The 24,599-nt window shown below is 53.5% G+C and overlaps 1 protein-coding gene across 1 annotated transcript; it reads right to left on the reverse strand.

Moving 5' to 3' along the window:
• Positions 1 to 2,809: 2,809 nt before the first annotated feature.
• CITED1 (Cbp/p300 interacting transactivator with Glu/Asp rich carboxy-terminal domain 1) lies at positions 2,810 to 10,075 on the reverse strand. The gene is made up of 2 exons (XM_054039910.1): positions 9,854 to 10,075; positions 2,810 to 3,992 (listed from the first exon to the last, which is right to left on the reverse strand). Exon 2 carries the CDS (start codon positions 3,977 to 3,979, stop codon positions 3,479 to 3,481), a length of 501 nt encoding a protein of 166 aa, XP_053895885.1. The 5' UTR covers positions 3,980 to 3,992; positions 9,854 to 10,075; the 3' UTR covers positions 2,810 to 3,478.
• Between the last annotated feature and the right edge of the window lie 14,524 nt (positions 10,076 to 24,599).

Consider the following 24,599-nt stretch of genomic DNA (forward strand, 5'->3'; position numbering starts at 1 on the left):
CATACGTCGAAGTCAGCTACGCTATTCCCATAGCTGAATTTGCGTATCTGAAATCGTCCCCGTCCCCCTCTGTAGTGTAGACATAGCCCTAGCCATATACAGACTGACATGCAGTTTTCCTTGGGGCCACTGGGTGGGGCCAAGACCATGAAATATGTCCTCAGCTCAACAGCTTCTACATCCCAGCATTTGTGGGTCTGTGCCTAAACAGTGGGGTGATTGGTGCTAAATGTGGGGTGCACATACAAAGCATGGGCAGTAGCGTTTGGATGCGTTTTCACTGCAGCATTCAAGCTACGTGTGCCTGAGTTGCTCTTCTCATATTAGCCTAGGTGGAGCGAGAGCAGCCATGCTGCAACAAACCATGTGAGCTACTATGTTCACAGTAGCCCTTCGGGTGGGGGGCATAGCAGATGGTTCTTAGCAAGGCAGTGAAGCTGAGCACCTCTATGATTTCTTTCCCAGCCAATCATGGGAGGACATGTCTGTCCCTGCTGGGCACAGAAGGGAACGGTGGGAAGGCTGGGCGGGTATATACCCTGGCTGCTGCCACATGGACAGTGCCGTGTAGACACACCATCGCTGCAGCATGGCAGCAGCAGTTCTTCCTACACACTCAGTTGTCATGCAGACAGAAGGAATCCACACCCACAAGCTCCCATGGAGACCCACAGGGCACCCCATCTTTCCCAGAGAGGGGGGAATTCACCCTTCTGCTCAGTGCTGGGGTCCCTGGAAAAATCCAGCCCCAAGGCATACCCTGGCTCACACCCTCCACAAGGAGGCACTAGCAGCCCTGCCTAGTCAACTCCCCACAGAGCTGCTAGAGCTTTGGAGCAGCTTGTTTTGCCCATTGTTTTTAATTGGCATTACCAGCACAGCAGGGATGTTACTGAGCGTTGCTGTCATTGCACGCTCCCTCCCCCTAGCAGATTCCTCCCCGCTGACTAGGGCAGCGGAGCACCATGCAGGCAGGGGTTCAGCCCTATGCCCTGGGGAAAGGCAGACGCTGGGCACCCTAGCCTGTGTTACTACGGCCCTAGCCCCTCAACTCAGATTTCATGCTCACAGCTGTAACACAGCCACAGCTTGCTGCATCACACCAGCTGAGGTCAGAAGCAGGCCCAAAACACCACCAGCAGAGCCTGCCCTTGGTGCAGCAGGCAGCTGCCCATTCCAGCCACCAGAACAGGGGAGCTCCAACAGCAGCACGACAAGGGTTGCTAGGCATCTGGTTTTTGACCAGAATGCCCAGTCAAAAAGGGAGCCTGGCAACTCCAGTCAGCACTGCTGAGTGAGCTGTTAAAAAGTCCAGTTGGCTGCACAGTCTGGTTAGCTGCCCTGGCTCCCAGAAGTGGCGGCATATCCCCCTTCTGCTTCCTAGGCTCAGGGGCAGCCAAGGAGCTCTGTGCACTGCCCCCACCCCAAGCACCGGCTCCGCAGCTCCCATTGGCTGGGAACAACAGCCAATGAGAGCTGCAGGAGGAGTGCCTACAGATGGGGCAGTGCGCAGAGCTGCCTGGCTGCGCCTCCACCTAGGAACTGGAGAAGAGACATGCCACTGCTTCTGGGAGCCACCTGAGGTAAGCATCATCTGGAGCCTGCACCCCACCTCTCCTCCTCCCCCCATGCTCCAACCCTCTGCCCCAGTCCTGAATTCCCTCCTGCACCCAAATTCCCTCCCAGAACTTGTGCTCTGCACCCCTCCCACACTCCAAACCCCTCAGCCCCACATGAGCCTGCACCCCCCACCTGAGCCCTGACTCCCGACCCCCCCCCCCACACACACACACACACCCCTCAACCACCTGCCCCATCCCAGAGCTCCGCACTCCTCATTTCTGGCCACACCCTGCAACCTACACCCCCAGCATGCGGCCCTCTCCCAGACTCCTGCTGCCCCCCCAACCCCTCATCCCTGTCCCCACTCCCAAGCCCACACCCCCAGCTGGACCCTAACCCTAATATATCAGAGGGATAAATACAAGGGAGGGAGAGGAATTATTCCAGCTTAGTACTAATGTGGACACGAGAACGAATGGATATAAACTGGCCGTGGGGAAGTTCAGGCTTGAAATTAGACGAAGGTTTCTGACCGTCAGAGGGGTGAAATATTGGAACGGCCTTCCGAGGGAAACGGTGGGGGCGACGGCCCTGTCTGGTTTTAAGATTAAGTTAGATAAGTTTATGGAGGGAATGGTTTAATGGTAAAACATAGTTGCCAAGGAATACCAAGCAATGGTAGGTAAATAGTATAATGGCTAACAGGGGTCAGGCTAGAGACTCTTGCCTACATGCTCGGGGTCTTACTGATCGCCATATTTGGGGTCGGGAAGGAATTTTCCTCCAGGGTAGATTGGCTGAGCCTCTGGAGGTTTTTCGCCTTCCTCCGCAGCATGGGGCAGGGATCACTAGCAGGAGGGTCTCTGCCAATTGAAGTCACTAAAACACAGGATTGGGGACTTCAACAGCAGAGTCCAGGGAAGGGGTAGGGACGGTTTTGTGGCCTGCAGCATGCAGGGGGTCAGACCAGATGATCATAATGGTCCCTTCTGACCTTAAAGTCTATGAGTCTAACCCCCTGCCCCAGTCTGGTGAAAATGAGTGAGTGAGCAAGGGTGGTTGAGAGTTAGCAACAGAGGGAAGGGGAGATGGAGTGAGCGGGGGTAGAGCCTTGGAGAAAGGGTGGGCCAGGGCAAGTATGTTCAGTTTTCTGCAATCAGAAAGTTGGCAACCCAAGGCACTACTGTAAATCAGCACAAGAAGTGACAGAAGCCAGGCCCCAGCCTTGTGGGCAGGCCGATTCCTTCCACAGGTTTTATTGAAAAGCCACACAGGAGCAGCCCCACACTGTTGCAGAAACAGACCCTGCCCCCCCCACCTTGTCCCAGCACCCCCAGCAGTGCAGGTACTGTACTGGTCTCCTCTGGCAGTCTCCTCTGTAAAGCAAGTCACTGGCCCCCTGCAAGGGTGGGAGACTCAGCTCTGGTCCCTGGGAGCCATGTGAGACCCTGTTGAGGCAGCCCTTCCCAGGCCACAGCAGGGGTGTACATATTGCATGAGCCTCCATTCCTCAGTGTTCAGCTTCCACCCTGCTACGTCCTCCTGCCAGTCCGTTTCTTTCTCCAGCACCAGTTTGGGATTTAGTCCCCAGGGCACCATTCCCCCCTCCAGCACCGGCCATCCATCCAGCAGGAGACGCTGGCCCGCCACAGCAAGGTGCAACCCCACCGGGCGCTAGGTCACACAGCTCAGAGAAGCCCATGGAGTACCAGCCTCGCTATAGTTTCTCCAGCTGCACTGAACTGTCCTGAACCACACAGGTGCAGCCTTGTGGAGGGGGACTCAGCTGTAGTAGGAACCAGGCCCAGAGGCCTCAGTTGTCTGGAGGGCCAGGTCCATCATGCCAGCCAGCCCTTGGCGGCTGTCCTGTTAAAGTCCTCTGCCAGAGTTGCCTGTGGTCAAGGTCAGTCTGGCATCAGCGGCTGGAAGGGAAATCTGCAGCAAAGTCAAACTCGTTCTGGCCCAGCCACAGCTCTGGGAGCTCATTAGCTCTATCCAGGCCCAGTTCCACCACCAGTGACATCAGCACCTCCTCGTCCACTGGATCAGAATCAATAATGCCAGGGCTGTGGGCGCCAGCAGGGGGAGCCAGTGCCCCTTGGCCCAGGGGCTGGGCTCCAAAGCCCCAGCTCTGGATGGACCCAGCCTCTGCTGGGTGCCCTGAGACCCCCATGGCATGGTACTGGCTGTTGAGTTTCTGCAGCTGCATGCTGGCCAGCAGGTGAGGGGCTGTTGGCAGGGTGAAGGATGGCTGCTTTGAGGGCGGGGGGGCCGCAGAGGGGGCCATTATGCCCGCACTGGTGATGTGGGGTCCTGTGCTGGCCTTGCTGACATTCATGCCCACCCCGGGGTAGTGCAGGATGGCCACTGCTTTGCGGTCCTTCATGCCCAGGCTGGGATAAACCAGAGAGCTCATCTCCTGCTGGGTCCTGGAAGAGAAACAGGAGTTCTCATTACAAGAGCCACACCCCAGTTCCCCTCCCCTGATCTTGCCAGCCCCTTGGACTTGCTCTCTGCTATAGGAGAGCACCACAGACAAGCACCATGCCCTGGGCTGCCCTACAGCCTGCATTCCCCGAGGGGAGCCATCACCCAGGGCTCAGCCTGAATTGGGAGCCACCCCATTGCCAGTGCAGTGCCAGCCTGTGAAGGGAATGAGGAGAGCATCTCCAGAACCAGTTCCTGTGAGCAGCTCAGGCAGAGCCAGCCGGCAGAGGCTGTTGGATCACGAGCCTGCCAGGTTTGATGCCCATGGCATCCCTCAGGCTATTTCAGTGGCATTTGGGATTTGCCATCCCCCCCCTGCAGACCAAGGCCATTCCACCCTGGGTCAAGGATCAGCACCAGACCCTGCATCTCTGGAGACTCCTGTGCAGGGAGCCAGCACAAGCAGAGGGACTGTGCCTGGTGGGCAGACCTCACAGTAACTCTGAATGCAGCCACCCTGGGTTTCACCACCGCTTGGGAGACAAACCCTGCTGTGCCCAGACATGCTCTATTCCAGTCCCATCCCAGCCAGCTGCTGGCATGGGTGTATTCCCTTTCAGCCCATCCCCCCACCCCAATCTCCTGCCTGCAACCCTGTCCCTTCCTTCAGGCTTGGATGCTGGGGCAGTCTGTGTTTCTTGCAGAGTTTAGTGCTAGCCAAAGCCACCGAGCTGCTGCTGCCCCTGGAGACTGGAGTTCTTTAGCCACAGAACTCATACAACAGCAGGGCAAGCACCCAGCCACCTGCCATCCCTGCCAGCCTGCATTCAGGTTGGCCTTGGGGAGAGGCCAGGAGGGAGTTCACAAGCCATGGCAACCTGGACTGGGACTGGCAACCAGAGCGCTAGATGATGCATGTCATGACATGGATTTGATTATGGGCATGTCCCCTAGGACAGAACGTGCAGCAGCAGTCAAAAAAGCTAAGAGTGTTCACAACCCTTAGGAAAGGGATAGATAATAAGACAGTAAATATCACAACACTGCAATATAAATCCATGGTATGCCCACACCTTGAATACTGCGTGAAGGTCTGGTCGCCCCATCTCAAAAAAGACCTATTGGAATTGGAAAAGGTACAGAGAAGGGCACCAAAAATGACCAGGGTATGGAACAACTTCCATATGAGGAGAGATTAAAGAGACTGAGACTGTTCAGCTTGGAAAAGACACAACTAAGGCAGGATATGAGAGGGGTCTATAAAATCATGACTGCTGTGGAGAAAGTGAATAAGGCAGTGTTATTTACCCCTTTACATAACACAAGAACCTAGAGCCACCCAATGAAATTAATAGGCAGGTTTAAAACGTAAGGAAGTATTTCTTGACACAACACACAGTAAACCTGTGGAACTCACTGCCACAGGATGTTGTGAAGGCCAAAACTATAACTGGGTAAAAAAAAAAAAAAAAAAAAAACACACAAAACTTACATAAGTTCCTGGAGGATAGGTCCATCAATGGCTATTAGCCACGGTGGCAACCCCATGCTCTGGGTGTCCATAGGCCTCTGACTGCCAGATGCTGGTACTGGACGACAAGCGATGGATCAACCAGTAATTGCCCTGCATGGGCAGCAGGTATCATAGGCCAGGGGAAGCTGTGCCTCCCCAATCAGCCTGGGGTGGCCCCACCTATGTTCCATCCCCAGACCCCCTCCTGCCTGCTTCCAGTTCCCTTCCCGTTCTTCCATTGCAGAGAGGCTGGTGCTGATGCATTCGTCTGGCAAGGCCAAACTATTCAGCAATGGCCATGGCAGAGACCCCGTCCCACAGCTCAGGAAGCATCTTGAGCTTCTGTCCGATTGCCTAAGCGGAGCTCGTCCCGCCAGGAGGGTCAGAGTCCTTAGACAGGAAGGGAGCACTTTGCTGGCTACAACCAAACTGACAACAGAAAGACAGCAAGGCTCTTCGACCATGATCCAGGGTGGAGGTGCCCTGTCAATGGGCAGCTCCTAATACAGGCCACAGTCCCAGATCCCTTCCTCACAACCCCAACCCCAGGAGCATCGCTCAGCTTGCAGATCCGCAGGAGCAACCCACGCTGCAGGGCCCTGCCAGGTCTTACCACCCTACACACATGCGCCTGCAGCAGAGGCCTAGCAGGGCAGTGCTGACAGCAAGAGCAGCAGCAACTGGGTTTGCAAGAGGCCAGTTCACAGGCTCCAGCCTTGTTGGTTGGGTTTCACAGCCAGGTTGTGTTACGCTGTCCCCAGGCTGCTGGGTGCCCCCCCAAGAGCCCCACACCCTCTGCCTCTGGCAACTTGGAGGGAAGCAGACACCAGGAGCAGGCCAAAGGGAAGGGTGGCCCTCACCCAGGCGGCAGCATGCAGACATGGCTGGCCACTACAGGGCAGTGCACAGCATACTACCTGATGTCAGGTGCTGCAGGAGTAGCAGAGCTGAGCCCAGAGAGAGTGGGCTCTCCCCATGGTTAGTGCTGCTCAGTCCTGGGCTAGCTCTGGTTGGAGAGCTTTAGCCAGAAGCAAGGGGATAGCATGCAGGGACTTCAGGGAGCAGGGGTTTCAAAGGCAGCACAGCTGCTGAGCCAGCAGGGTACAGTGACAAGGCTACTGGATAAGGACACCTGGGTGCTACTCCCAGCTCTGCCACTGATCACATACACAACCATGGGTGAGTCACTTCACCTTTTTGTTCCCGTATCCCCTCCCGTAGGATTAGATTGGGAACTCTGGGCAGTGATGCTGGCTCTGTGCTGTGCCCAGTACACTGCTCCGTCCCCCATCCCCCTAATTGGGGCATCTAGCCAGAGAGCTGGCACTCTGGGCAGGTGGCCCAGCTCAACACATTTGGGTCTGGTACCTCCACTGGATCCTCAGCCTTTGTGCTGAGACAGACGCCCCTGAGCATGCCTCCCCTCTCTGCCCAGCAGGGAGAACGTGCTAAGCAGATGTCTGCAACAGTCTTCTTCCAGCCCATGGGATAGGGTAGCCCCCAACTATCTTCCAGCCCCAACAGCACTTCAGATTCCTCTTTGCCACTAAGGAGCATTCGGCTCCACGCTGCCCAAGAGCACCCTGGGCAGAGAACAGACCTGTCCTTGGAATGCAGGGCTGCAATCCTCTAATAGTTTCCCTGCAAGGATCCCCTTTCCCCATGTGCTTGGATCTAGTTGAGTTCCCCTCCCACATTTAGCAATATAGGAAGGGTAATTGTGCCAGACTCATTTGCAATCCCCACCTCCCCCAGTGAAATGGGACCCTCAGATTGAGTGGCCCCTTCCCATCTCTAACTGCACCAGTTCTCCAGCAGAAGTTTTGTGCTGGATGGCCACAGCGTGCAGCAGAATCCCAGTCACTAACAGCCCTCAGCATCTCAAGATGCACACACTCACATGGCCACCAGCCAGCAAGAGCCACACCAAAGGGGGTTGACCAAATAGGAGTCAATGCACAAGGGGAGACCCCTGCAGGTCCTGAACCGGGGAGGGACTGACATGATCTGGATTGTGCCTTTTCAGGGTTGCTAGAAACATGCCTACCAGGAGCTGATTCCTGCTCCATGACTTCTAGAGGCAATGATAACACCCAACAATGATTTGGCAGCCATAGCCACAGGGCTGGGATCTGCGCCCCTTGGAAAAGAGCATCCCAGGGCATTGCACTGCACTTAACCCACACAACAGGACCACCCCTTCCCTGAAGCAAAGCCCTTGCAGCTAGCAGAGGAATACAATACCACTCTGCATTGAGAGCTTCATTTCAGCAGGGGTTTAAGCTTTAAAGCTTGATGGTCATCACCACTTAAAATGTTAAGTTAATTAATGTGGCAGTGCTGCTGGCCCACTCCGTCCACAGCACACACTCCTCGGGGCAGAGCAGAGGCAAGAAAAGGGGACAGCTTCAGATCTAGTTAGGCCCCCAAATAACATTTTCCTTAGAGGAAGGTCAATCACCCCTCTTAGGAAGGACCTTGTTTCACTATTGGTACAAGTGTTGTGCTTCCTCCAGGAATGCTGCAGCATATGGGTGCGGGGGGGATGGAACAGATGGCCAGTGGGCCGTTAAACAAACTGACTTGAGTTTCAGTTTGAACTCTGGGGGCCCAGACAACCCATCCCCCACCCAGAGGAAATGGATGGAAAGGCCGGTCCTTAGAAGGTGCTAGCCAACATGTGCTAACACCTCCCAAAGCTCTAGCATAGACAAGGCAGTGCAGGGGAATGTAACTGGTCCTGTTTTAGCTTCTCTGCCGTTTTTTGGGAGGTTTTCATGTTATGAAGAGATGCTATAAAACCCCACTGAGCAACAAGAAAATTCAGGCTGAAGATGCAGAGCCCAGCTGGGATTTCAGAGCCCCGGCTCCACTGGAATACCAGCTTGACACTGTCAGGCAGGGCCAAGTGCACAAGTATGACAAGTGCAGGGGTGGATGGGAGTCAGCAGTGGGAGGAGCCAGGAAGAGCTCAGTCCTTTCCCACAGTTTTGCTAAAGCGCTATCATGCCCACACTGCTTACCAACAGCAGGCACAGAACAGGCCCTCCTACTCCAAGAGCACAAGCAAGAGGAGATTCGCTATTAACTGTACGGGGTCTAGTACACACAGCTGGGCCATTCTGAGTGCGTCCAGTAGAGGGCAGTGGTGACACCCATGACACAGGAAGACAGGTATAATCACCCCACACTTCTCTCTGCCAAGCAAGCCATGGTTGTTCTAGGAAGGGTCTATTGTAACCAGACTAAATAAAAGGAGGTGTCTGACAGCACATCTGAAGAACCCCTCTCCGCAGTACTTAAGTGGTGTTGGAAGCCAAGGCTAGAGCAGCTTCGCATCATGGGATGATTACAGCAGTAAGGTGAAAGAAGCAGTACAGTGTAGTGGTTAGAGCACAGGACTAAGTCAGGCAATGGGGTCACTTTTAGCTCTGATGGGGCACTTGTGCCTAGCGCTGCTACTGACTTGCCTGGATGAGCCATGCCACCTGTCTGTGCCTCTGTTTCCCCACCTGGGAAAGGCAATACCCACTTTTCTACCTCACAGGAGGCTGCTCGCTAAGCACTCTCAGACAAGGGAGTGCAGGGTTCACACTGGATTAGCAGGTGGTAGCAATCCAATATGTCACTTGCACACGCAGTGACCGTTAATGGTGGGGGGGAGGGACATACACCCAGATCTGGGGCCCCAGCAACAGCCACGGGCACAGATGGCTCCACCACCAAACCAGGAGGGAGAGCGCTCCCCAGTGTCCCCTGCTTGCGGGGCCGGGGAGACCCCGGGATCTCCCCGAGCGGCGCCTCCCCTCCTCCTTCCAGCCCCAAACTGATTCATAAGCCAGCCGAGCTGGGGGCCGTCAGCACAGCCATGGCCCGGAGCGCACCTCGGCCCCGTGCCCCCCAGACCGCGGAGCTCTCCCCCCCCCCCCCCGACTGGGGGGTACCTGACGGCCGCCCACTTTGTCATCGCCTCGCCCGACGCCGGCTAAGCTGCTCCCCGGGACCCTTCTGCGGGCCCGAGGGATTCGAGCATTGGGCCCAGGGTCCGTCCACCACGTTCCGGGCGGGCGCGGGGGTCTCAAGCCCTAGCGCTGCAGTGGGAGGCCCGCAGGACCGGCCGGCAGCGCTGCCGTGGTGTGAACTGGGGCTCGCTGCAGAAGCCCGGGGGTGCCCCGAATTTCTGCCCCCGGCTCGCACCCGCCTAAGCCCGGCCGGCGCGTGCAGACAGAGGAAGTTTCACAAGTTACTGCGCCGCCCGGCTGCCGACCTGCCCTGCCCGGGGCGGGAGCCCAGCGCTCGCTACACCCGGGGAGAGACCAGCTGGGGGGCTGCAGTGTTCCCCACTCTCACCTCTTGGCAGTTCCCCAACCGACCGACTCAGACGCGTCCTCGCCGGCACACCCCGCTCCCCATGGGGCGGCTGCTCCACAGTGACTTCACAGCTCGCAGCAACCTGCAGCGATACCCGCGGTCCCCTTGCTAAACGGACAGCCCCCGCCGGGGCCTTCGCAGCCAGGCCCCTGGCCCGGGCCAACTAGCGCGGCGTTCTGCCCTGCTGCGGACACAGGCTGCGCTGCGTGCTGCACTGTCTCTCTTTATACCCGCTGCGATCGCTACTAGCACATGGCCTGGCTCTCCGAGTCCGTCCCAAAACGTGGACGGGAATTATGGGAGTGGGAGGCGACTCCTGCCAGGTCCCGTTAGGACCCTGTGATTCGGCCAGGGGACAATTCCCATTAATGTAGGCAGGGTTAAGTCAGTCTCTGTTAGGGGTTCGGATGAGACCTTTGCTGGGCGGGGAGATGATCCACCAGCTGCTTTGGGTGAGGCTCTTGCCTTTCTGTGAAGCCCAGGCCCAGGTGGACCTTGGGTCTGAGCCATGCTGGCAATTCCTGTGTTCCTCTCCAACCAGGCACATAGCAGCTATGTCAGAATGTTCCAGAGTCTGGTCCTGCAGCAGGACCTGCAGCAGCGCTATGAAATGGAGAGGTGTGAGGGAAGGGGCTCAGACAGGGTTCTTGACCTGTTGTGTGTGGTATTCAGTACACCAGGAGAGGAGGCCCAGGCCTGCCATCAGTGGCATGCGCATTCAGCTCAACCTGAAGCTGCGCAGGCTTCTGCACACTTCTCACTCACCCTGATGCAGAGTAGCGGTGGTAGTAGTGCTGCCAGCTCTCCTGATTGTATTATCAGTTACACAGGATTTGTTTTTTTCTTAAAGTCCCAGCTCTTGGAGTCATGTGAACATGCCAGAATCAAACCAGTTTGCCTTTTTTTTAAAGTAAGTTTTTAGCTCTAAGATCAGACACCAGAAGGCAAATGCAATGAACCCAACATTGACTGTTTAACATCTCATGATTTTAAAGCCAAACTCTGAGTTTGGGGGCCTGACTCATGGGTTTTGAATGATTGGGGTTGGCACTGCTGAACTTGTTCTTACATCTCTCCTCTTCTCCCCACATCCACTCTTTTTAGCTATTTTAAAGGTGACCTTCAAAGGATGTTTACAAAATTGGGAGTATGGCCCTTTTAAATCTCCATACAATGTATAAAGAAGGCTGGAAAGTTTTTTTGTTTGTTTGTTTTAATTTTTGCTTTCCATGTTTGTTTTTTACTGTAGGGCTTGTCTATATGGGAAATTATTCCGGAATAGCTATTCCCAATTAACCATTCCTGGTCAATGCCAGAGGATTTAGCTAATTTTTCTTATTCCAGAATAAATGTGTCTGCACATGAGTTAATCAGGAATAGCTAAATTGCTTTAAATTCACACCCTCCCTTAATCCAGATTAATTTTCATGTGTAGACAAACCTTTAGAAATACAGTATCAGTAGTGTAGTCTTGTCTTCCTTGTCTTTGCCAGAGAATCTCTGGGAAGTCTCTAAGGCCACGTCTACACTACCTGCTGGATCGGTGGGTAGTAATCGATCTATCGGGGATCGATTTATCGCGTCTCATCTAGATGCAATAAATTGATCCCTGAATTGATACCCATACTCCACCTCGGCAGGAGGAGTAAGCAGAGCCGACGGGGGAGCTGTGGCGGTTGACTTGCCGCTGTGAGGACGGCCAGGTAAGTCGAACTAAGATACTTCGACTTCAGCTACGCGAATAGCGTAGCTGAAGTTGCATATCTTAGATTGACACACACACCCCAGTGTAGACCGCCCTAAGGTGTTTATTGTGAGCATTTAACACATTAGCTGAAGGACTGAAAACGTTGAATCTTTAACAAAGGCAAAAGTTCCTCAGCCACTGAAGTTAAAATAGGTGTTACTAAAAATCAAAGCATTTTAAAGAGCCCCCTCCCCTTCAATATCTCAACTTTCCCTTTTTGTCTCATCATAGTCTTCCAGCTGAGACAGGACCAGAATTTCTAATGTAAAAAAACAAAGGGGAGGGGGGAATAATTCTTATTTTGGAGAGGAAACCCCCCACATTCAGATCTCCCTTTTAGTTACAGACGCCCCCCCGACTTACGCAATTGTTCTGTTCCGGAAAGCCTTGCATAACTTGAATTTTGTGTAAGTCGGAAATGTATACCCGTACGTTACTCAAAAGTTTCTGCAGCTCGAAAATCCTATTTCTGGCTTATGGAACTTTTTCCGTAAGTGCAAATTTGCATAAGTCAGGTCTTGCGTAACACGGGGAGTGTCTGTACTGTAATTCCTCCACAGCAGTATTATTAACTTTGACAGAACATCCCATAGAACTAGGCAAAAGAGCCTGAAAGAGTTTTCAAAGTCCCTTATTGTGTAGTTTGGCTGAGATCTTCAGAAGGGCTCAGCACCAAAGTTGGGGCCAGATTTTCACCAGAGCTCAGCTGTGTTTGTGCAGCACCTGGTGCGATGGGTTCCTGGTCTGTGAGGCTCGGTTTTAGATACTGCAGGAATAAACAATAATTAGTGTTATTAATAAGAAATGTTGGGTGCATGCAGGCTGAGCTGGGTTGAAAATGTGGCCCTTGTTTACCTGGGGACATAGCCTCTGACCTGGGGAACTGGTTATGGATTCAGGCAGTTGTGACATGTCTTGCTGCCTCTGGCAATGCTGGTGCATAGCTGCACCCATCCTGTTGACCTTGACACAGACTCTCTCATTCCCTTCACTGTTCCTTGAGGACCCTCATTTTCACTCCCCCCCATCCCTCCAAAAAAATCTCTGGGATGTCTACAGTAGCTCATGTGAATCACAGCAATTTCTCTGGTACCTCTGAGTGTCCATTTCCACAGGCTAGGACAGTGCCTCTGCAGACCCGGGACCAACTGTTGCTGGCTTCCAGCTGTTATTGGCCTCTTCTCAGAGGGGCTGGTTGCCTGGTGGGACATTGGTTTTAAATGGCTGCCATAGCACTTGGTTTGTTTCTTTTCCTTTTCACAAGCACTTAGAAATTGCTGGACTGGCTCAAATCCTGACCTGAGGTCCATCTAGTCTCTGACAGTGACCAGTGACACATTTGTAAAGGCCTGTGTGGACACTCCTCAAATGTCCATATCAGGCCAGGGGCCAGCCTAGGATAAATTACAAGCATCTGCAGTCTGGAACACAGGTGTGGGAGTGTTCACACTGGCCTTTATGAACGTGTGAACTCTCTTGAGTGAATTGGCAATCAGTTAACTCTAGGTAAGAAAGCATGAAACAAGGTTTGCTTTACATTTCTGTACAGCATCTCTGGACTAACCCTGCAATGAGCTGCAGGACCCAGGTTAAAGGCTGTAACTCTGCCACTGACACTGAGTCATATTGGCCACTCTAAATCAATGTCACCTGCAGTACCTGCACCTGCAATGCAATCTGCCTTGCTGCTTTCCAAGCACGGAGACCCTCTTAGCTCTGGAGTACGCCTGTGAAATATTATTTTTTCCATTGCTAGCCATTGTCTGTGCCCAGCCCTCCTCCCACGTTAAAGAATCAGACACCCGCAGCACTGCTGGGCCTGCCCTGTGGGGAGGTCACCTGCACTCAAGGATGATCTGAAGCGCCAAGTGATGGTGAACATGCCCCCTCCTTGCTAATCTGTTCCAATGGTTAAGTATCCTCACCCCGCACTAATGTGTGCTTTAATTTCAGTTTCAACTTTGTGGACTTCAACTTCCAGCCATTGGATTTTATGATGCTTTTGTCTGTTAGAGTAAAGAGCCCTCCAATAGCCGATGCTTTGCTGGCTGAGAAATACCTCAAGCAGGGGGTCAGTTCATGAGCCTCACACTGCTGTGTTTCCTAGGGATGGATCAGCGTGCTACATTGTAACTCCATTGCCTTCAATAGAGCCATGCCAATGCACGTCAGCTGAGGATTTGGCCCTGTATTATTATTTATTGTGCTCTTCCATGTAAAATGGGGATAAGGCACTGAGCTCCTCCATAAAGTACTTTGAGATTTACTGGTGAAAAATGCTAGCTAAGAGCTAGGGATTATGTTTCTCCTTACATATCTCAAGCAGATCATGGCTTTCCCAATCAACATGCCTTTTCCTTCAGATAAAGGAAAGCAGCAAAGTGAGAACAAATCTCAAGTCTCAGTGCCAGAGAGAGTGCAGAGTGATGATGCTGTAACACTCTGCAGCTGAACTAAAGCACAAAATGGCTGCAAGGGCCAAACTGCCCAAGACCCAGAAAAAAGATTCCCAGCACAGCTGCATTGCTTGGCTGCTTCATTGCTTACTGGTGGCACTAGCGCAGCTCCCCAGTTGCACCGATATTCTAGTGCATGTTAACAGAGCGTTTGCATGTCGGCCCCTGGGAAATGTTGCTTGTGTTCAGCGGATTAAATAAAGAACAAGCTGGATTTTCCATGGAAATAGGGTGACCAGATAGCAAGTATGAAAAATTGGGACAGAGTGTGGGGGGTAATAGGCACCTATATAAGAAAAATCCCCAAATATTGGGACTGTCCCTATAAAATCAGGATATCTGGTAACCAGCTTTGAGCACAGTGTGAAGGGCATACTGGGCACAGTTCGCTGCTTGCATTAGTCTTATCCAACTCCCTTCTCAGGAGTAAATCCCTCTTCCTACAGTTGCTGGCAGGCAGCTCAAAGGTCAGAGAGCAGCCCTGCACCACTCTGAATCCAGTTCCACTGTCATTCCCCTCCGGGTTTTGCAGGAGCCCCCAGGAGATGGTTGGAAAGGGGCATCTGTTCAGTTTCTTGTGCAAAGGGTCTGGGGGCTCAGTTGCTCAATAGCCCTTGAGTGAGCGCAGTATTGAGAGGCAGCAGAAAGGCCTGCCCTGACCCACACTCCCCTTCTTCTAGCCCAGCCCTCCGCCCCATCGGCCTGCCACACAATGGCAGTACAATGAGCACCACGGAGGAGAAATCCTGCCCCTTAGTCAGCAGCAGGCCACAAAAGTGCTCCCCAGCCAGGGAAGGGTCCACCCCAATTTCTTTCTGTCCCAGGGGTGGGGGATGATGCACAAGCCTGCTGCACTTCTCTGAAACGACCGCCCCAGCACCGCGGACAATTCCATGCACTAGACGGAAGCTCAGAGCTCCCCTGAAATTGTTTAGTGGGGAGTTGGGGTGTTAGTTGGGTGGATGGGTGGGGGGTTAAACCTGCTTCAGCAGATCTGCCCTTGTGCAGTGACTCGCAAGAACATGAATACCTGATGAAGCAACACAACTCCACATGGCTGCTGTATCAACAGTGAAGCCCTTGGAAGTGCAGACCTGAGTCTCGCACCAATTTACTCAGACAGCACATTCCTTCCAGTACCATTCCCCTTGTCCAGCCCACTGCTCTGGGGCTGGAGTCCACTACGGCCATAGGCTGTGGGCAGGGATACAAAGGCTCAGGCAGGCAGGCAGGGGAGGGTGCGTGTGGGCCAGTGGGAGGTTTGCACAGAGAGCGCTGGGTGGACGTGACCTATATCGTTAGCGATCGTGACCTGTATGTTAGTCCATGGGAGCCCACACTCCTTCAGGCCTATTGCTATAGCTGCCCTTTGTTTCTCTTCCTCCTGCATCCTCCTTTCTCTGTGCCTCTCCTTCTTCCCTGTGTCTCTCCTCGTTTCTTCTCTCTCCAGTTCCTGCCTCCTCATGAGCCTCATCCCCTTCCCCATTCCACTGCTAGAATGAACAATGAAATAGTTAATGGTGACATTTAAGGAGACATGGGGGGAGAGAGAGAGGAAACTCACACCTCTCTGAGTCATTGTTTCAGGCTGCCTGCAGACTCAGGCAGACATCCCTGCATCAGCTACACTCCATTCACACTTGGAAGATTTTTTTGCAACCACAAAGGCTAGAAGCAGCTGAGATTCTAACAATGCTACGCAGGTCCACCCAGGCCTATATGACTGACACCCCTGCTATACTGCTTTTCTTCCGTAAGGAGCCTAAAGCATGTATATCCAGGAATCACTTCACCCAACACTGAAAGGCAGTCACCTCTGGGATGGAATGCTGTTTAACAGCGCACTGCAACACCACACAACAGTCCACACACAGCATGAAGCAAAGAACAGAAGGGTTGCTGGGCAAGTTTAGTTCCCTTGTGAACTCTGTCTAAGGGTATGTCTACACTACGAAATTAGGTTGAATTTATAGAAGTCAATTTTTCAGAAATCGATTTTATACAGTCAATTGTGTGTGTCCCCACTTAAGACCATTAACTCGGCAGAGTGCGTCCACAGTACCAAGGCTAGCGTCGACTTCCGGAGCATTGCACTGTGGTAGCTATCCCACAGTTCCCACAGTCTCTGCCGCCCATTGGAATTCTGGGTTGACATTCTGACAAAAACATTGTTGCGGGTACATGTCGTCAGACCCCCCTCCCTCCCTCCGTGAAAGCAATGGCAGACAATCGTTTCGAGCCTTTTTTCCTGGGTTACCCGTACAGACACCATACCACGGCAAGCATGGAGCCCGCTCAGCTCACCGTCACCGTACGTCTCCTGGGTGGTGGCAGATGTTGTACAGCATTGCTACACAGCAGCAGCTCATTGCCTTTTGGCAGCAGACGGTGCATTATGACTGGTAGCCATCGTCGTCATCTCCTGGGTGCTCCTTGGTGAGGTCGGTCACGGGCGCCTGGGCAGACATGGGTGCTCCTGGCAGACCTCAGTGAGGTCTGTCAGGGGCGCCTGGATATAAATGGGAGTCACTCCAGGTCATTCATAGATTCATAGATTCATAGATTATAGGACTGGAAGGGACCTCGAGAGGTCATCGAGTCCAGTCCCCTGCCCGCATGGCAGGACCAAATACTGTCTAGACCATCCCTGATAGACATTTATCTAACCTACTCTTAAATATCTCCAGAGACGGAGATTCCACAACCTCCCTAGGCAATTTGTTCCAGTGCTTAACCACCCTGACAGTTAGGAACTTTTTCCTAATGTCCAACCTAGACCTCCCTTGCTGCAGTTTAAACCCATTGTTTCTGGTTCTATCCTTAGAGGCTAAGGTGAACAAGTTCTCTCCCTCCTCCTTATGACACCCTATTAGATACCTGAAAACTGCTATCATGTCCCCTCTCAGTCTTCTCTTTTCCAAACTAAACAAACCCAGTTCTTTCAGCCTTCCTTCACAGGTCATGTTCTCAAGACCTTTAATCATTCTTGTTGCTCTTCTTTGGACCCTTTCCAATTTCTCCACATCTTTTTTAAAATGCGGCGCCCAGAACTGGACACAATACTCCAGCTGAGGCCTAACCAGAGCAGAGTAGAGCAGAAGAATGACTTCTCGTGTCTTGCTCACAACACACCTGTTAATGCATCCCAGAATCATGTTTGCTTTTTTTGCAACAGCATCACACTGTTGACTCATATTTAGCTTGTGGTCCACTATAACCCCTAGATCCCTTTCTGCCATACTCCTTCCTAGACAGTCTTTTCCCATTCTGTATGTGTGAAATTGATTTTTCCTTCCTAAGTGGAGCACTTTGCATTTGTCTTTGTTAAACTTCATCCTGTTTACCTCAGCCCATTTCTCCAATTTGTCCAGATCATTTTGAATTATGACCCTGTCCTCCAAAGTAGTTGCAATCCCTCCCAGTTTGGTATCATCCGCAAACTTAATAAGCGTACTTTCTATGCCAATATCTAAGTCGTTGATGAAGATATTGAACAGAGCCGGTCCCAAAACAGACCCCTGCGGAACCCCACTCGTTACGCCTTTCCAGCAGGATTGGGAACCATTAATAACAACTCTCTGAGTACGGTTATCCAGCCAGTTATGCACCCACCTTATAGTAGCCCCATCTAATTTGAATTTGCCTAGTTTATCGATAAGAATATCATGCGAGACCGTATCAAATGCCTTACTAAAGTCTAGGTATACCACATCCACCGCTTCACCCTTATCCACAAGGCTCGTTATCCTATCATTCTCTTTTTAAGTTTCGTTTCATTGAGATTCAGTCCTGCCTGCAGTCGTACTGCACCGTCTTCTGGCGAGCAGCCAGGAGACGACGATGGCTAGCAGTCGTACTGCACCGTCTGCTGCCAGCCTAAGATGTATAAGAGAGATGGAGTGGATCAAAACAAGAAAGAGACCAGATTTGTTTTGTATTCATTTGTATTCATTTGCTCCCCACAAAATAGGAGGGGGAGGGATAGCTCAGTGTTTGAGCATTGGCCTGCTAAACCTAGGTTTTTGAGTTCAATCCTTGAGGGGACCATTCTGTGTGACAGTTGTGTGTGTTTCTCCTTGATGCAAACCCACCCCCTTTGTTGATTTTAATTCCCTGTAAGCCATGTCATCAGTCGCCCCTCCCTCCGTCAGAGCAATGGCAGACAATCGTTTCAAGCCTTTTTTCCGTGCAGGTGCCATAGCACGGCAAGCATGGAGCCCGCTCAGATCACCGCAGCAATTATGAGCACTGTAAACACCACGCGCATTATCCTGAAGTATATGCAGAACCAGAACCTGCAAAAGCAAAACCAGGCGAGGAGGCGACGGCAGCGCCGTGACGAGAGTGATGAGGACATGGACACAGACTTCTCTCAAAGTCCCCGGCAATGTGGACATCATGGTGTTAATGGGGCAGGTTCATGCTGTGGAACACCGATTCTGGGCCCGGGAAAAAAGTACAGACTGGTGGGACTGCATAGTGTTGTATGTCTGGGACGATTCCCAGTGGCTGCGAAACTTTCACATGCGTAAGGGCACTTTCATGGAACTTTGTAACTTGCTTTCCCCTGCCCGAAGCACAAGAATACCAAGATGAGAGCAGCCCTCACAGTTGAGAAGCGAGTGGCGATAGCCCTGTGGAAGCTTGCAACGCTAGACAGCTACCGGTCAGTTGGGCATCAATTTGGAATGGGCAAATCTACTGTGGGGGATGCTGTGATCCAAGTAGCCAACGCAATCAAAGAGCTGCTGATATCAAGGGTAGTGACTCTGGGAAATGTGCAGGCCATAGTGGATGGCTTTGCTGCAATGGGATTCCCTAACTGTGGTGGGGCGATAGATGGAACCCATATCCCTATCTTGACACCGGAGCTCCAAGGCAGTGAGTACATAAACCAAAAGGGGTACTTTTCAATGGTGCTGCAAGCACTGGTGGATCACAAGTGACGTTTCACCAACATCAACGTGGGATGGCTGGGAAAGGTACATGACGCTCGCATCTTCAGGAACTCTGGTCTGTTTCAAAAGCTGCAGCAAGGGACTTTCTTCCCAGACCAGAAAATAACCATTGGGGATGTTGAAATGCCTATAGTTATCCTTGGGGATCCAACCTACCCCTTAATGCCATGGCTCATGAAGCCATACACAGGCAGCCTGGACAGTAGTCAGGAGCTGTTCAACTATAGGCTGAGCAAGTACAGAATGGTGGTAGAATGTGCATTTGGACATTTAAAAGCACGCTGGTGCAATTTACTGACTCGGATAGACCTCAGCGAAACCAATATTCCCATGTTATTACTGCTTGCTGTGCACTCCACAATATCTGTGAGAGTAAGGGGGAGACATTTATGGCAGGGTGGGAGGTTGAGGCAAATCGCCTGGCTGCTGATTACGCACAGCCAGATACCAGGGCAGTTAGCAGAGTACAGGAGGGCATGGTGCGTATCAGAGAAGCTTTGACAACCAGTTTCATGACCGGCCAGGCTACGGTGTGAAAGTTCTGTTTGTTTCTCCTTGATGACCCCCCACCCCCCTTGGTTCACTCTACATCCCTGTAAGCTAATCACCCTCCCCTCCCCACTTCGATCACCGCTTGCAGAGGCAATAAAGTCATTGTTGCTTCACATTCATGCATTCTTCATTAATTCATCACACAAATAGGGGGATAACTGCCAAGATAGCCTGGGAGGGGTGGGGGAGGAGGGAAGCACTGGGTAGGGTGGGGGAGGAGGGAAGGACAAGGCCACACTGCACTTTAAAACTTATTGAATGCCAGCTTTCTGTTGCTTGGGCAGTCCTCTGGGGTGGAGTGGTTGGGTGCCCGGAGGCCCCTCCACCCTGTTCTTGGACGTCTGGGTGAGGAGGCTATGGAACTTGGGGAGGAGGGCGGTTGGTTACACAGGGGCTGTAGCGGCGGTCTGTGCTCATGCTGCCTTTCCTGAACCTCAACCATACGCTGGAGCATATCAGTTTGTTCCTCCAGTAGCCTCAGCATTGCCTCTTGCCTTCTGACACCAAGCTGATGCCACCTATCATCTTCAGCCCGCCACTTATTATCTTCAGCCCGCCACCTGTCCTCGTGTTCATATTGTGCTTTCCTGGACTCTGACATTGTCTGCCTCCACGCATTCTGCTGGGCTCTTTCAGTGTGGGAGGACTGCATGAGCTCAGAGAACATTTCATCGCGAGTGCGTTTTTTTCGCCTTCTAATCTTCGCTAGCCTCTGGGAAGGAGAAGATAGTGTGAGCGTTGAAACATTTGCAGCTGGTGGAGGGAAAAAAAGGGAGAATGGTAGTTAAAAAGACACATTTTAGAGAACAATGGGTAGACTCTTCCATGGTAAACCTTGCTGTTAACATTACATAGCACATGTGCTTTCGTACAAGGTCGCATTTTGCCTCTTATTGAAGGTATGCCGGTTTGGTGTAAGAGATCACTCATGCAGGGCTGGGCAACAGAATTTGGCTTGCAGGCAGCCATGGTAAGACACAGTCTTTTGGCTTCTTTAACCTTCATAACATGTGGGAATGGTTTTAAACAGCAACACCCTCATTTCCCATACCAAGCAGCCATTGGGTTGGCCATTTAAAATGGGTTGGCAATTTAAAAGGAGGGTTAACATGCAGCACAAATCCAACTAACCCCCCCCAACACACCCAATTCTATGGGATGATCACTTCATCCCTCCCCCCACCGTGTGGCTAACAGCGGGGAACATTTCTGTTCAGCCACAGGCAAACAGCCCAGCAGGAACGGGCACCTCTGAATGTCCCCTTAATAAAATCACCCTATTTCAACCTGGTGACCATGAATGATATCACTTTCCTGAGGATAACACAGAGAGATAAAGAATGGATGTTGTTTGAATGCCAGCAAACACGGGGACCATACGCTGCCATGCTTTGTTATGCAATGATTTCAGACTACGTGCTACTGGCCTGGCGTGGTAAAGTGTCCTACATGGAGGATGGAATAAGGCTGCCCTCCCCAGAAACCTTTTGCAAAGGCTTTGGGAGTACATCCAGGAGAGTTTTCTGGAGATGTCCCTGGAGGATTTCTGCTCCATTCCCATACACGTTAACAGACTTTTCCAGTAGCTGTACTGGCCACGAATGCCAGGGCAAATTAATCATTAAACACGCTTGCTTTTAAACCATGTCTAATATTTACAAAGATACACTCACCAGAGGTCCCTTCTCTGCCTGGCGGGTTTGGGAGGCAGCCCTGGGTGGGTTCGGGGGGTACTGCCTCTAGGTCCAGGGTGAGAAACAGTTCCTGGCTATCGGGGAAAATGGTTTCTCTGCTTGCTTGCTGTGAACTGTCTTCAACCTCCTCCTCCTCATCTTCCTCATCCCCAAAACCTGTATCCCTGTTGTGTGCTACTCCATTGACGGAGTCAAAGTACAGGGTTGGGGTAGTGGTGGCTGCATCTCCTAGAATGGCATGCAGCTCATCATAGAAGCGGCATATCTGGGGCTCTGACCCAGAGTGGCTGTTTGCCTCTCTGTTTTTTTTGGTAGGCTTGCCTCAGCTCCTTACGTTTCACACGGCACTGCTGCGGGTCCCTGTTATAGCCTCTGTCCTTCATGCCCTTGGAGATTTTTTCAAATGTTTGGGCATTTCATCTTTTGGAATGGAGTTCTGATAGCACGAATTCATCTCCCCATACAGCGATCAGATACCGTACCTCCCGTTCAGTCCATGCTGGAGCTCTTTTGCGATTCTGGGACTCCATCATGGTCACCTTTGCTGATGAGATCTGCACTCACCTGCAGATTGCCAGTCTGGCCAAACAGGAAATGAGATTCAAAAGCCTTTTCCTTTCTACCTGGCCAGTGCATCTGAGTTGAGAGTGCTGTCCAGAGTGGTCACAATGGAGCACTGTGGGATAGCTCCTGGAGGCCAATACTGTCAAATTGCGACCACACTACTCCAAATTCGACCCAGTAAGGTCAATTTCAGCGCTAATCCCCTCGTCGGGGGAGGAGACAGAAATAGATTTTAAGAGCTCATTAAGTCAAAAAAAACGGCTTCGTCGTGTGGACGGATGCAGGGTTAAATCAATGTAATGCTGCTAAATTCGACCTAAACTCGTAGTGTAGACCAGGGCTAAGGCAGTGGCGTAGCCAGCTTCTAAGAGGAGGGGGAGCAAACATAAAAAAAGCGCCCCCCCTTGGCTCCTCCTCTGGCCACACCCCATTGGCTCCCCCCCCCCCCCCATGGCTCCTCCGGCCCTAGGGTGACCAGACGTCCCGATTTTATCGGGATTGTCCCGATATTTCCTTGTTTGTCCCACGTCCCAACCAATGTTAGGTCGGGACACTGGACAAACAAGCAAATACTCCGGAGCCCGGAAGTGCTCGCGCCCCCCCCCCTCCGCCCTGACTCCGCCCCCTCCTTGCCCCATTGGCTCCCTCCCCGAATCCCTGCCTCTTCCCCAGGCTCACCATTCCTCCTCCCTCCGGCGCTTGTGGCGGGAGGCCTGGGAGACGCAGGGAAAGCGCGGGGCCAGGGTGAGTGAGAGTCCGGCCTGGCCCCGTGTGCAGGCAGGACTCAGTTGGGCAGTAGGGAGAATTGGGGGGCGGCCCGCAGGGCCAGGAGGCGGCTGTTCTCCCCCCCGGGCAGCGGGACTCTGGAGCAGCCGCTGCTGCAGCTCCCACTGCCGTGGGGGGAGGAAGCAGCCGATGGCCAAGTTCGGTGGCTGTGGCTCTGGCGCCCCTGAACCCTCCGAGCCCGGGCCTGCTGTGGGGACCCAACAGCGCACATGCTGCGCCCAGCGCCTGGACAGTCGCGTCTGGGCTGCTGCCCAGCTGGTGCTATCCCGTGGTGGCCCCGGAGTGGGGGCAGCAGGCCCCAGCCCCCCTGTCCTGCTCAGGTCCCGCAGGGGAACGAACGGGGCTGGGCTGCCGATGCCTCCGCCCCAGGGCCGCCGCGGGATAGCACCAGCTGGGCAGCAGCCCAGACGCAACTGGCGAGGGGCTGGGCGCAGCGTGCACGCTGCTGGGTCCCCACAACAGGCCCGGGCACGGGGGGTTTGGGCCCGGGCGCCAGAGCCGCAGCCGCTGAGCTTGGCCATCGGCCACGTCCTCCCCCCGCGGCAGTGTGAGCTGCAGCAGCGGCTGCTCCAGAGTCCCGCTGCCCAGGGGGGAGAACAGCCGCCGCTTGGCCCTGCGGGCCGCCCCCCTACTCTCCCTACCGCCTGACTGAGTCCTGCCTGCACTCGGGGCCAGGCCAGACTCTCACTCACCCCGGCCCCGCGCTTCCCCTGCGTCTCCCAGGCCCACCTTCAGTGCTTGTGGAGGAAGGGGGTGTGTGTGGTTTTTTTTTTTGCCAAGCTCCCTCCCACCACGTGCCCTCCCCCCCCCCGCGTCCCGATATTCGACTTGGTCACCCTATCCGGCCCTGCCGTGCCCCCCCCCGTGCCCCTCCCCCTCGCTCCTCCGCCGCCATGCTGTGCCCCCCCCCCCCCCCCCAGCTCCTCCAGCCGTGCCCGCCTGGAGCCATTCAGGCTATGAATCATTTTCACTGTATCCCAGCTTAATCAGGGCAGTGGAGTGATTAAATGCCCACCCTTTAGATTTGAAGCTAAGCAGGGCCAGAAGAAAAATCATCTCTGTTCAGAATCTAGGAACTATTCTGGATCAGCTCAGGGGGCCAGCTGGTCCAGTGTCTAGTCTATGAGAGGGGCCAGAACAGAAGCCAAAGGCTTCCAACGAAAGGGCAACCCGCCCCCTCCCCAAAAGCTGACAGTGATGAGCCTGCAAAGACTTTCTTTCCCAATGCAAAATTGTTCTGGACAGCTGCAGCCTGGCTCTGCCTAGTGACACTGAGAAGGTTCAGCACAGCGATTTCTCCCCATCCTGGAAGTTGCCTCATGTGAGCGGAGCCAGCGGCCCTGACCCACCCCTGGCTGGGGCTGCCCTTTGTTCTGTGGCCCCAGAGCCAGCAGCTCCGCCTAGGGGGCTTCGCAGCAAGCCGGAACTGTTTTCAGTGGATCGTTTTGAAGCGTCGGTCCGTCCGGGAGGGTCAGAGCTGGAGCTGCCTCTTGTGTGCTACACCTGCCTGCGCCCCTCACTGATCACCCCCTGCACCACGATGACCAGAAGAGGGGGAAGAGAGCCCGGGATGCCTTCGCCCCTACTCCTGCAGCAACCGAGCACTGCCCAGGGGCCCGGATGCGCCAAGGTGGGCAGCGAGCTGGCCCCTGTCCAGGCAGCTGTTCTTTACCACGCTAGGACTCACTTTGCGCTGGGTGTGTTTCGGCGGCTTGCCCTCCGGCCAGTGGGCCGAGCCCTGCCCAGGAAACCCTCCCACCTGTCGTGCCCCGCCTCCGCTCTGCCCTGCCGGTGCATCCCTAGCGTGTGTGCGGGGGGAAGAGACTCCCCTACTGAGCAACTTCCCTCCTCCTGCCCGGGTTCCCCTGGCAGCGGCTGCATGGCATGGTTGGAGTTCAACTTGCTGCTCTACCTGGCGCTCTTCTTCCTCCTGCTCCTCCTCCTGGGCCTCCTGCTCTTCCTGCTCAT

The sequence above is a fragment of the Malaclemys terrapin genome, chromosome 9 (genome assembly GCF_027887155.1).
Source record: "Malaclemys terrapin pileata isolate rMalTer1 chromosome 9, rMalTer1.hap1, whole genome shotgun sequence".
Lineage (NCBI taxonomy): Eukaryota > Metazoa > Chordata > Testudines > Emydidae > Malaclemys > Malaclemys terrapin.

Excerpts from the sequence above, each read along its gene's own strand:
- CITED1 (XM_054039910.1), bottom strand. The coding sequence starts at position 3,979 with ATGAGCTCTCTGGTTTATCCCAGCCTGGGCATGAAGGACCGCAAAGCA.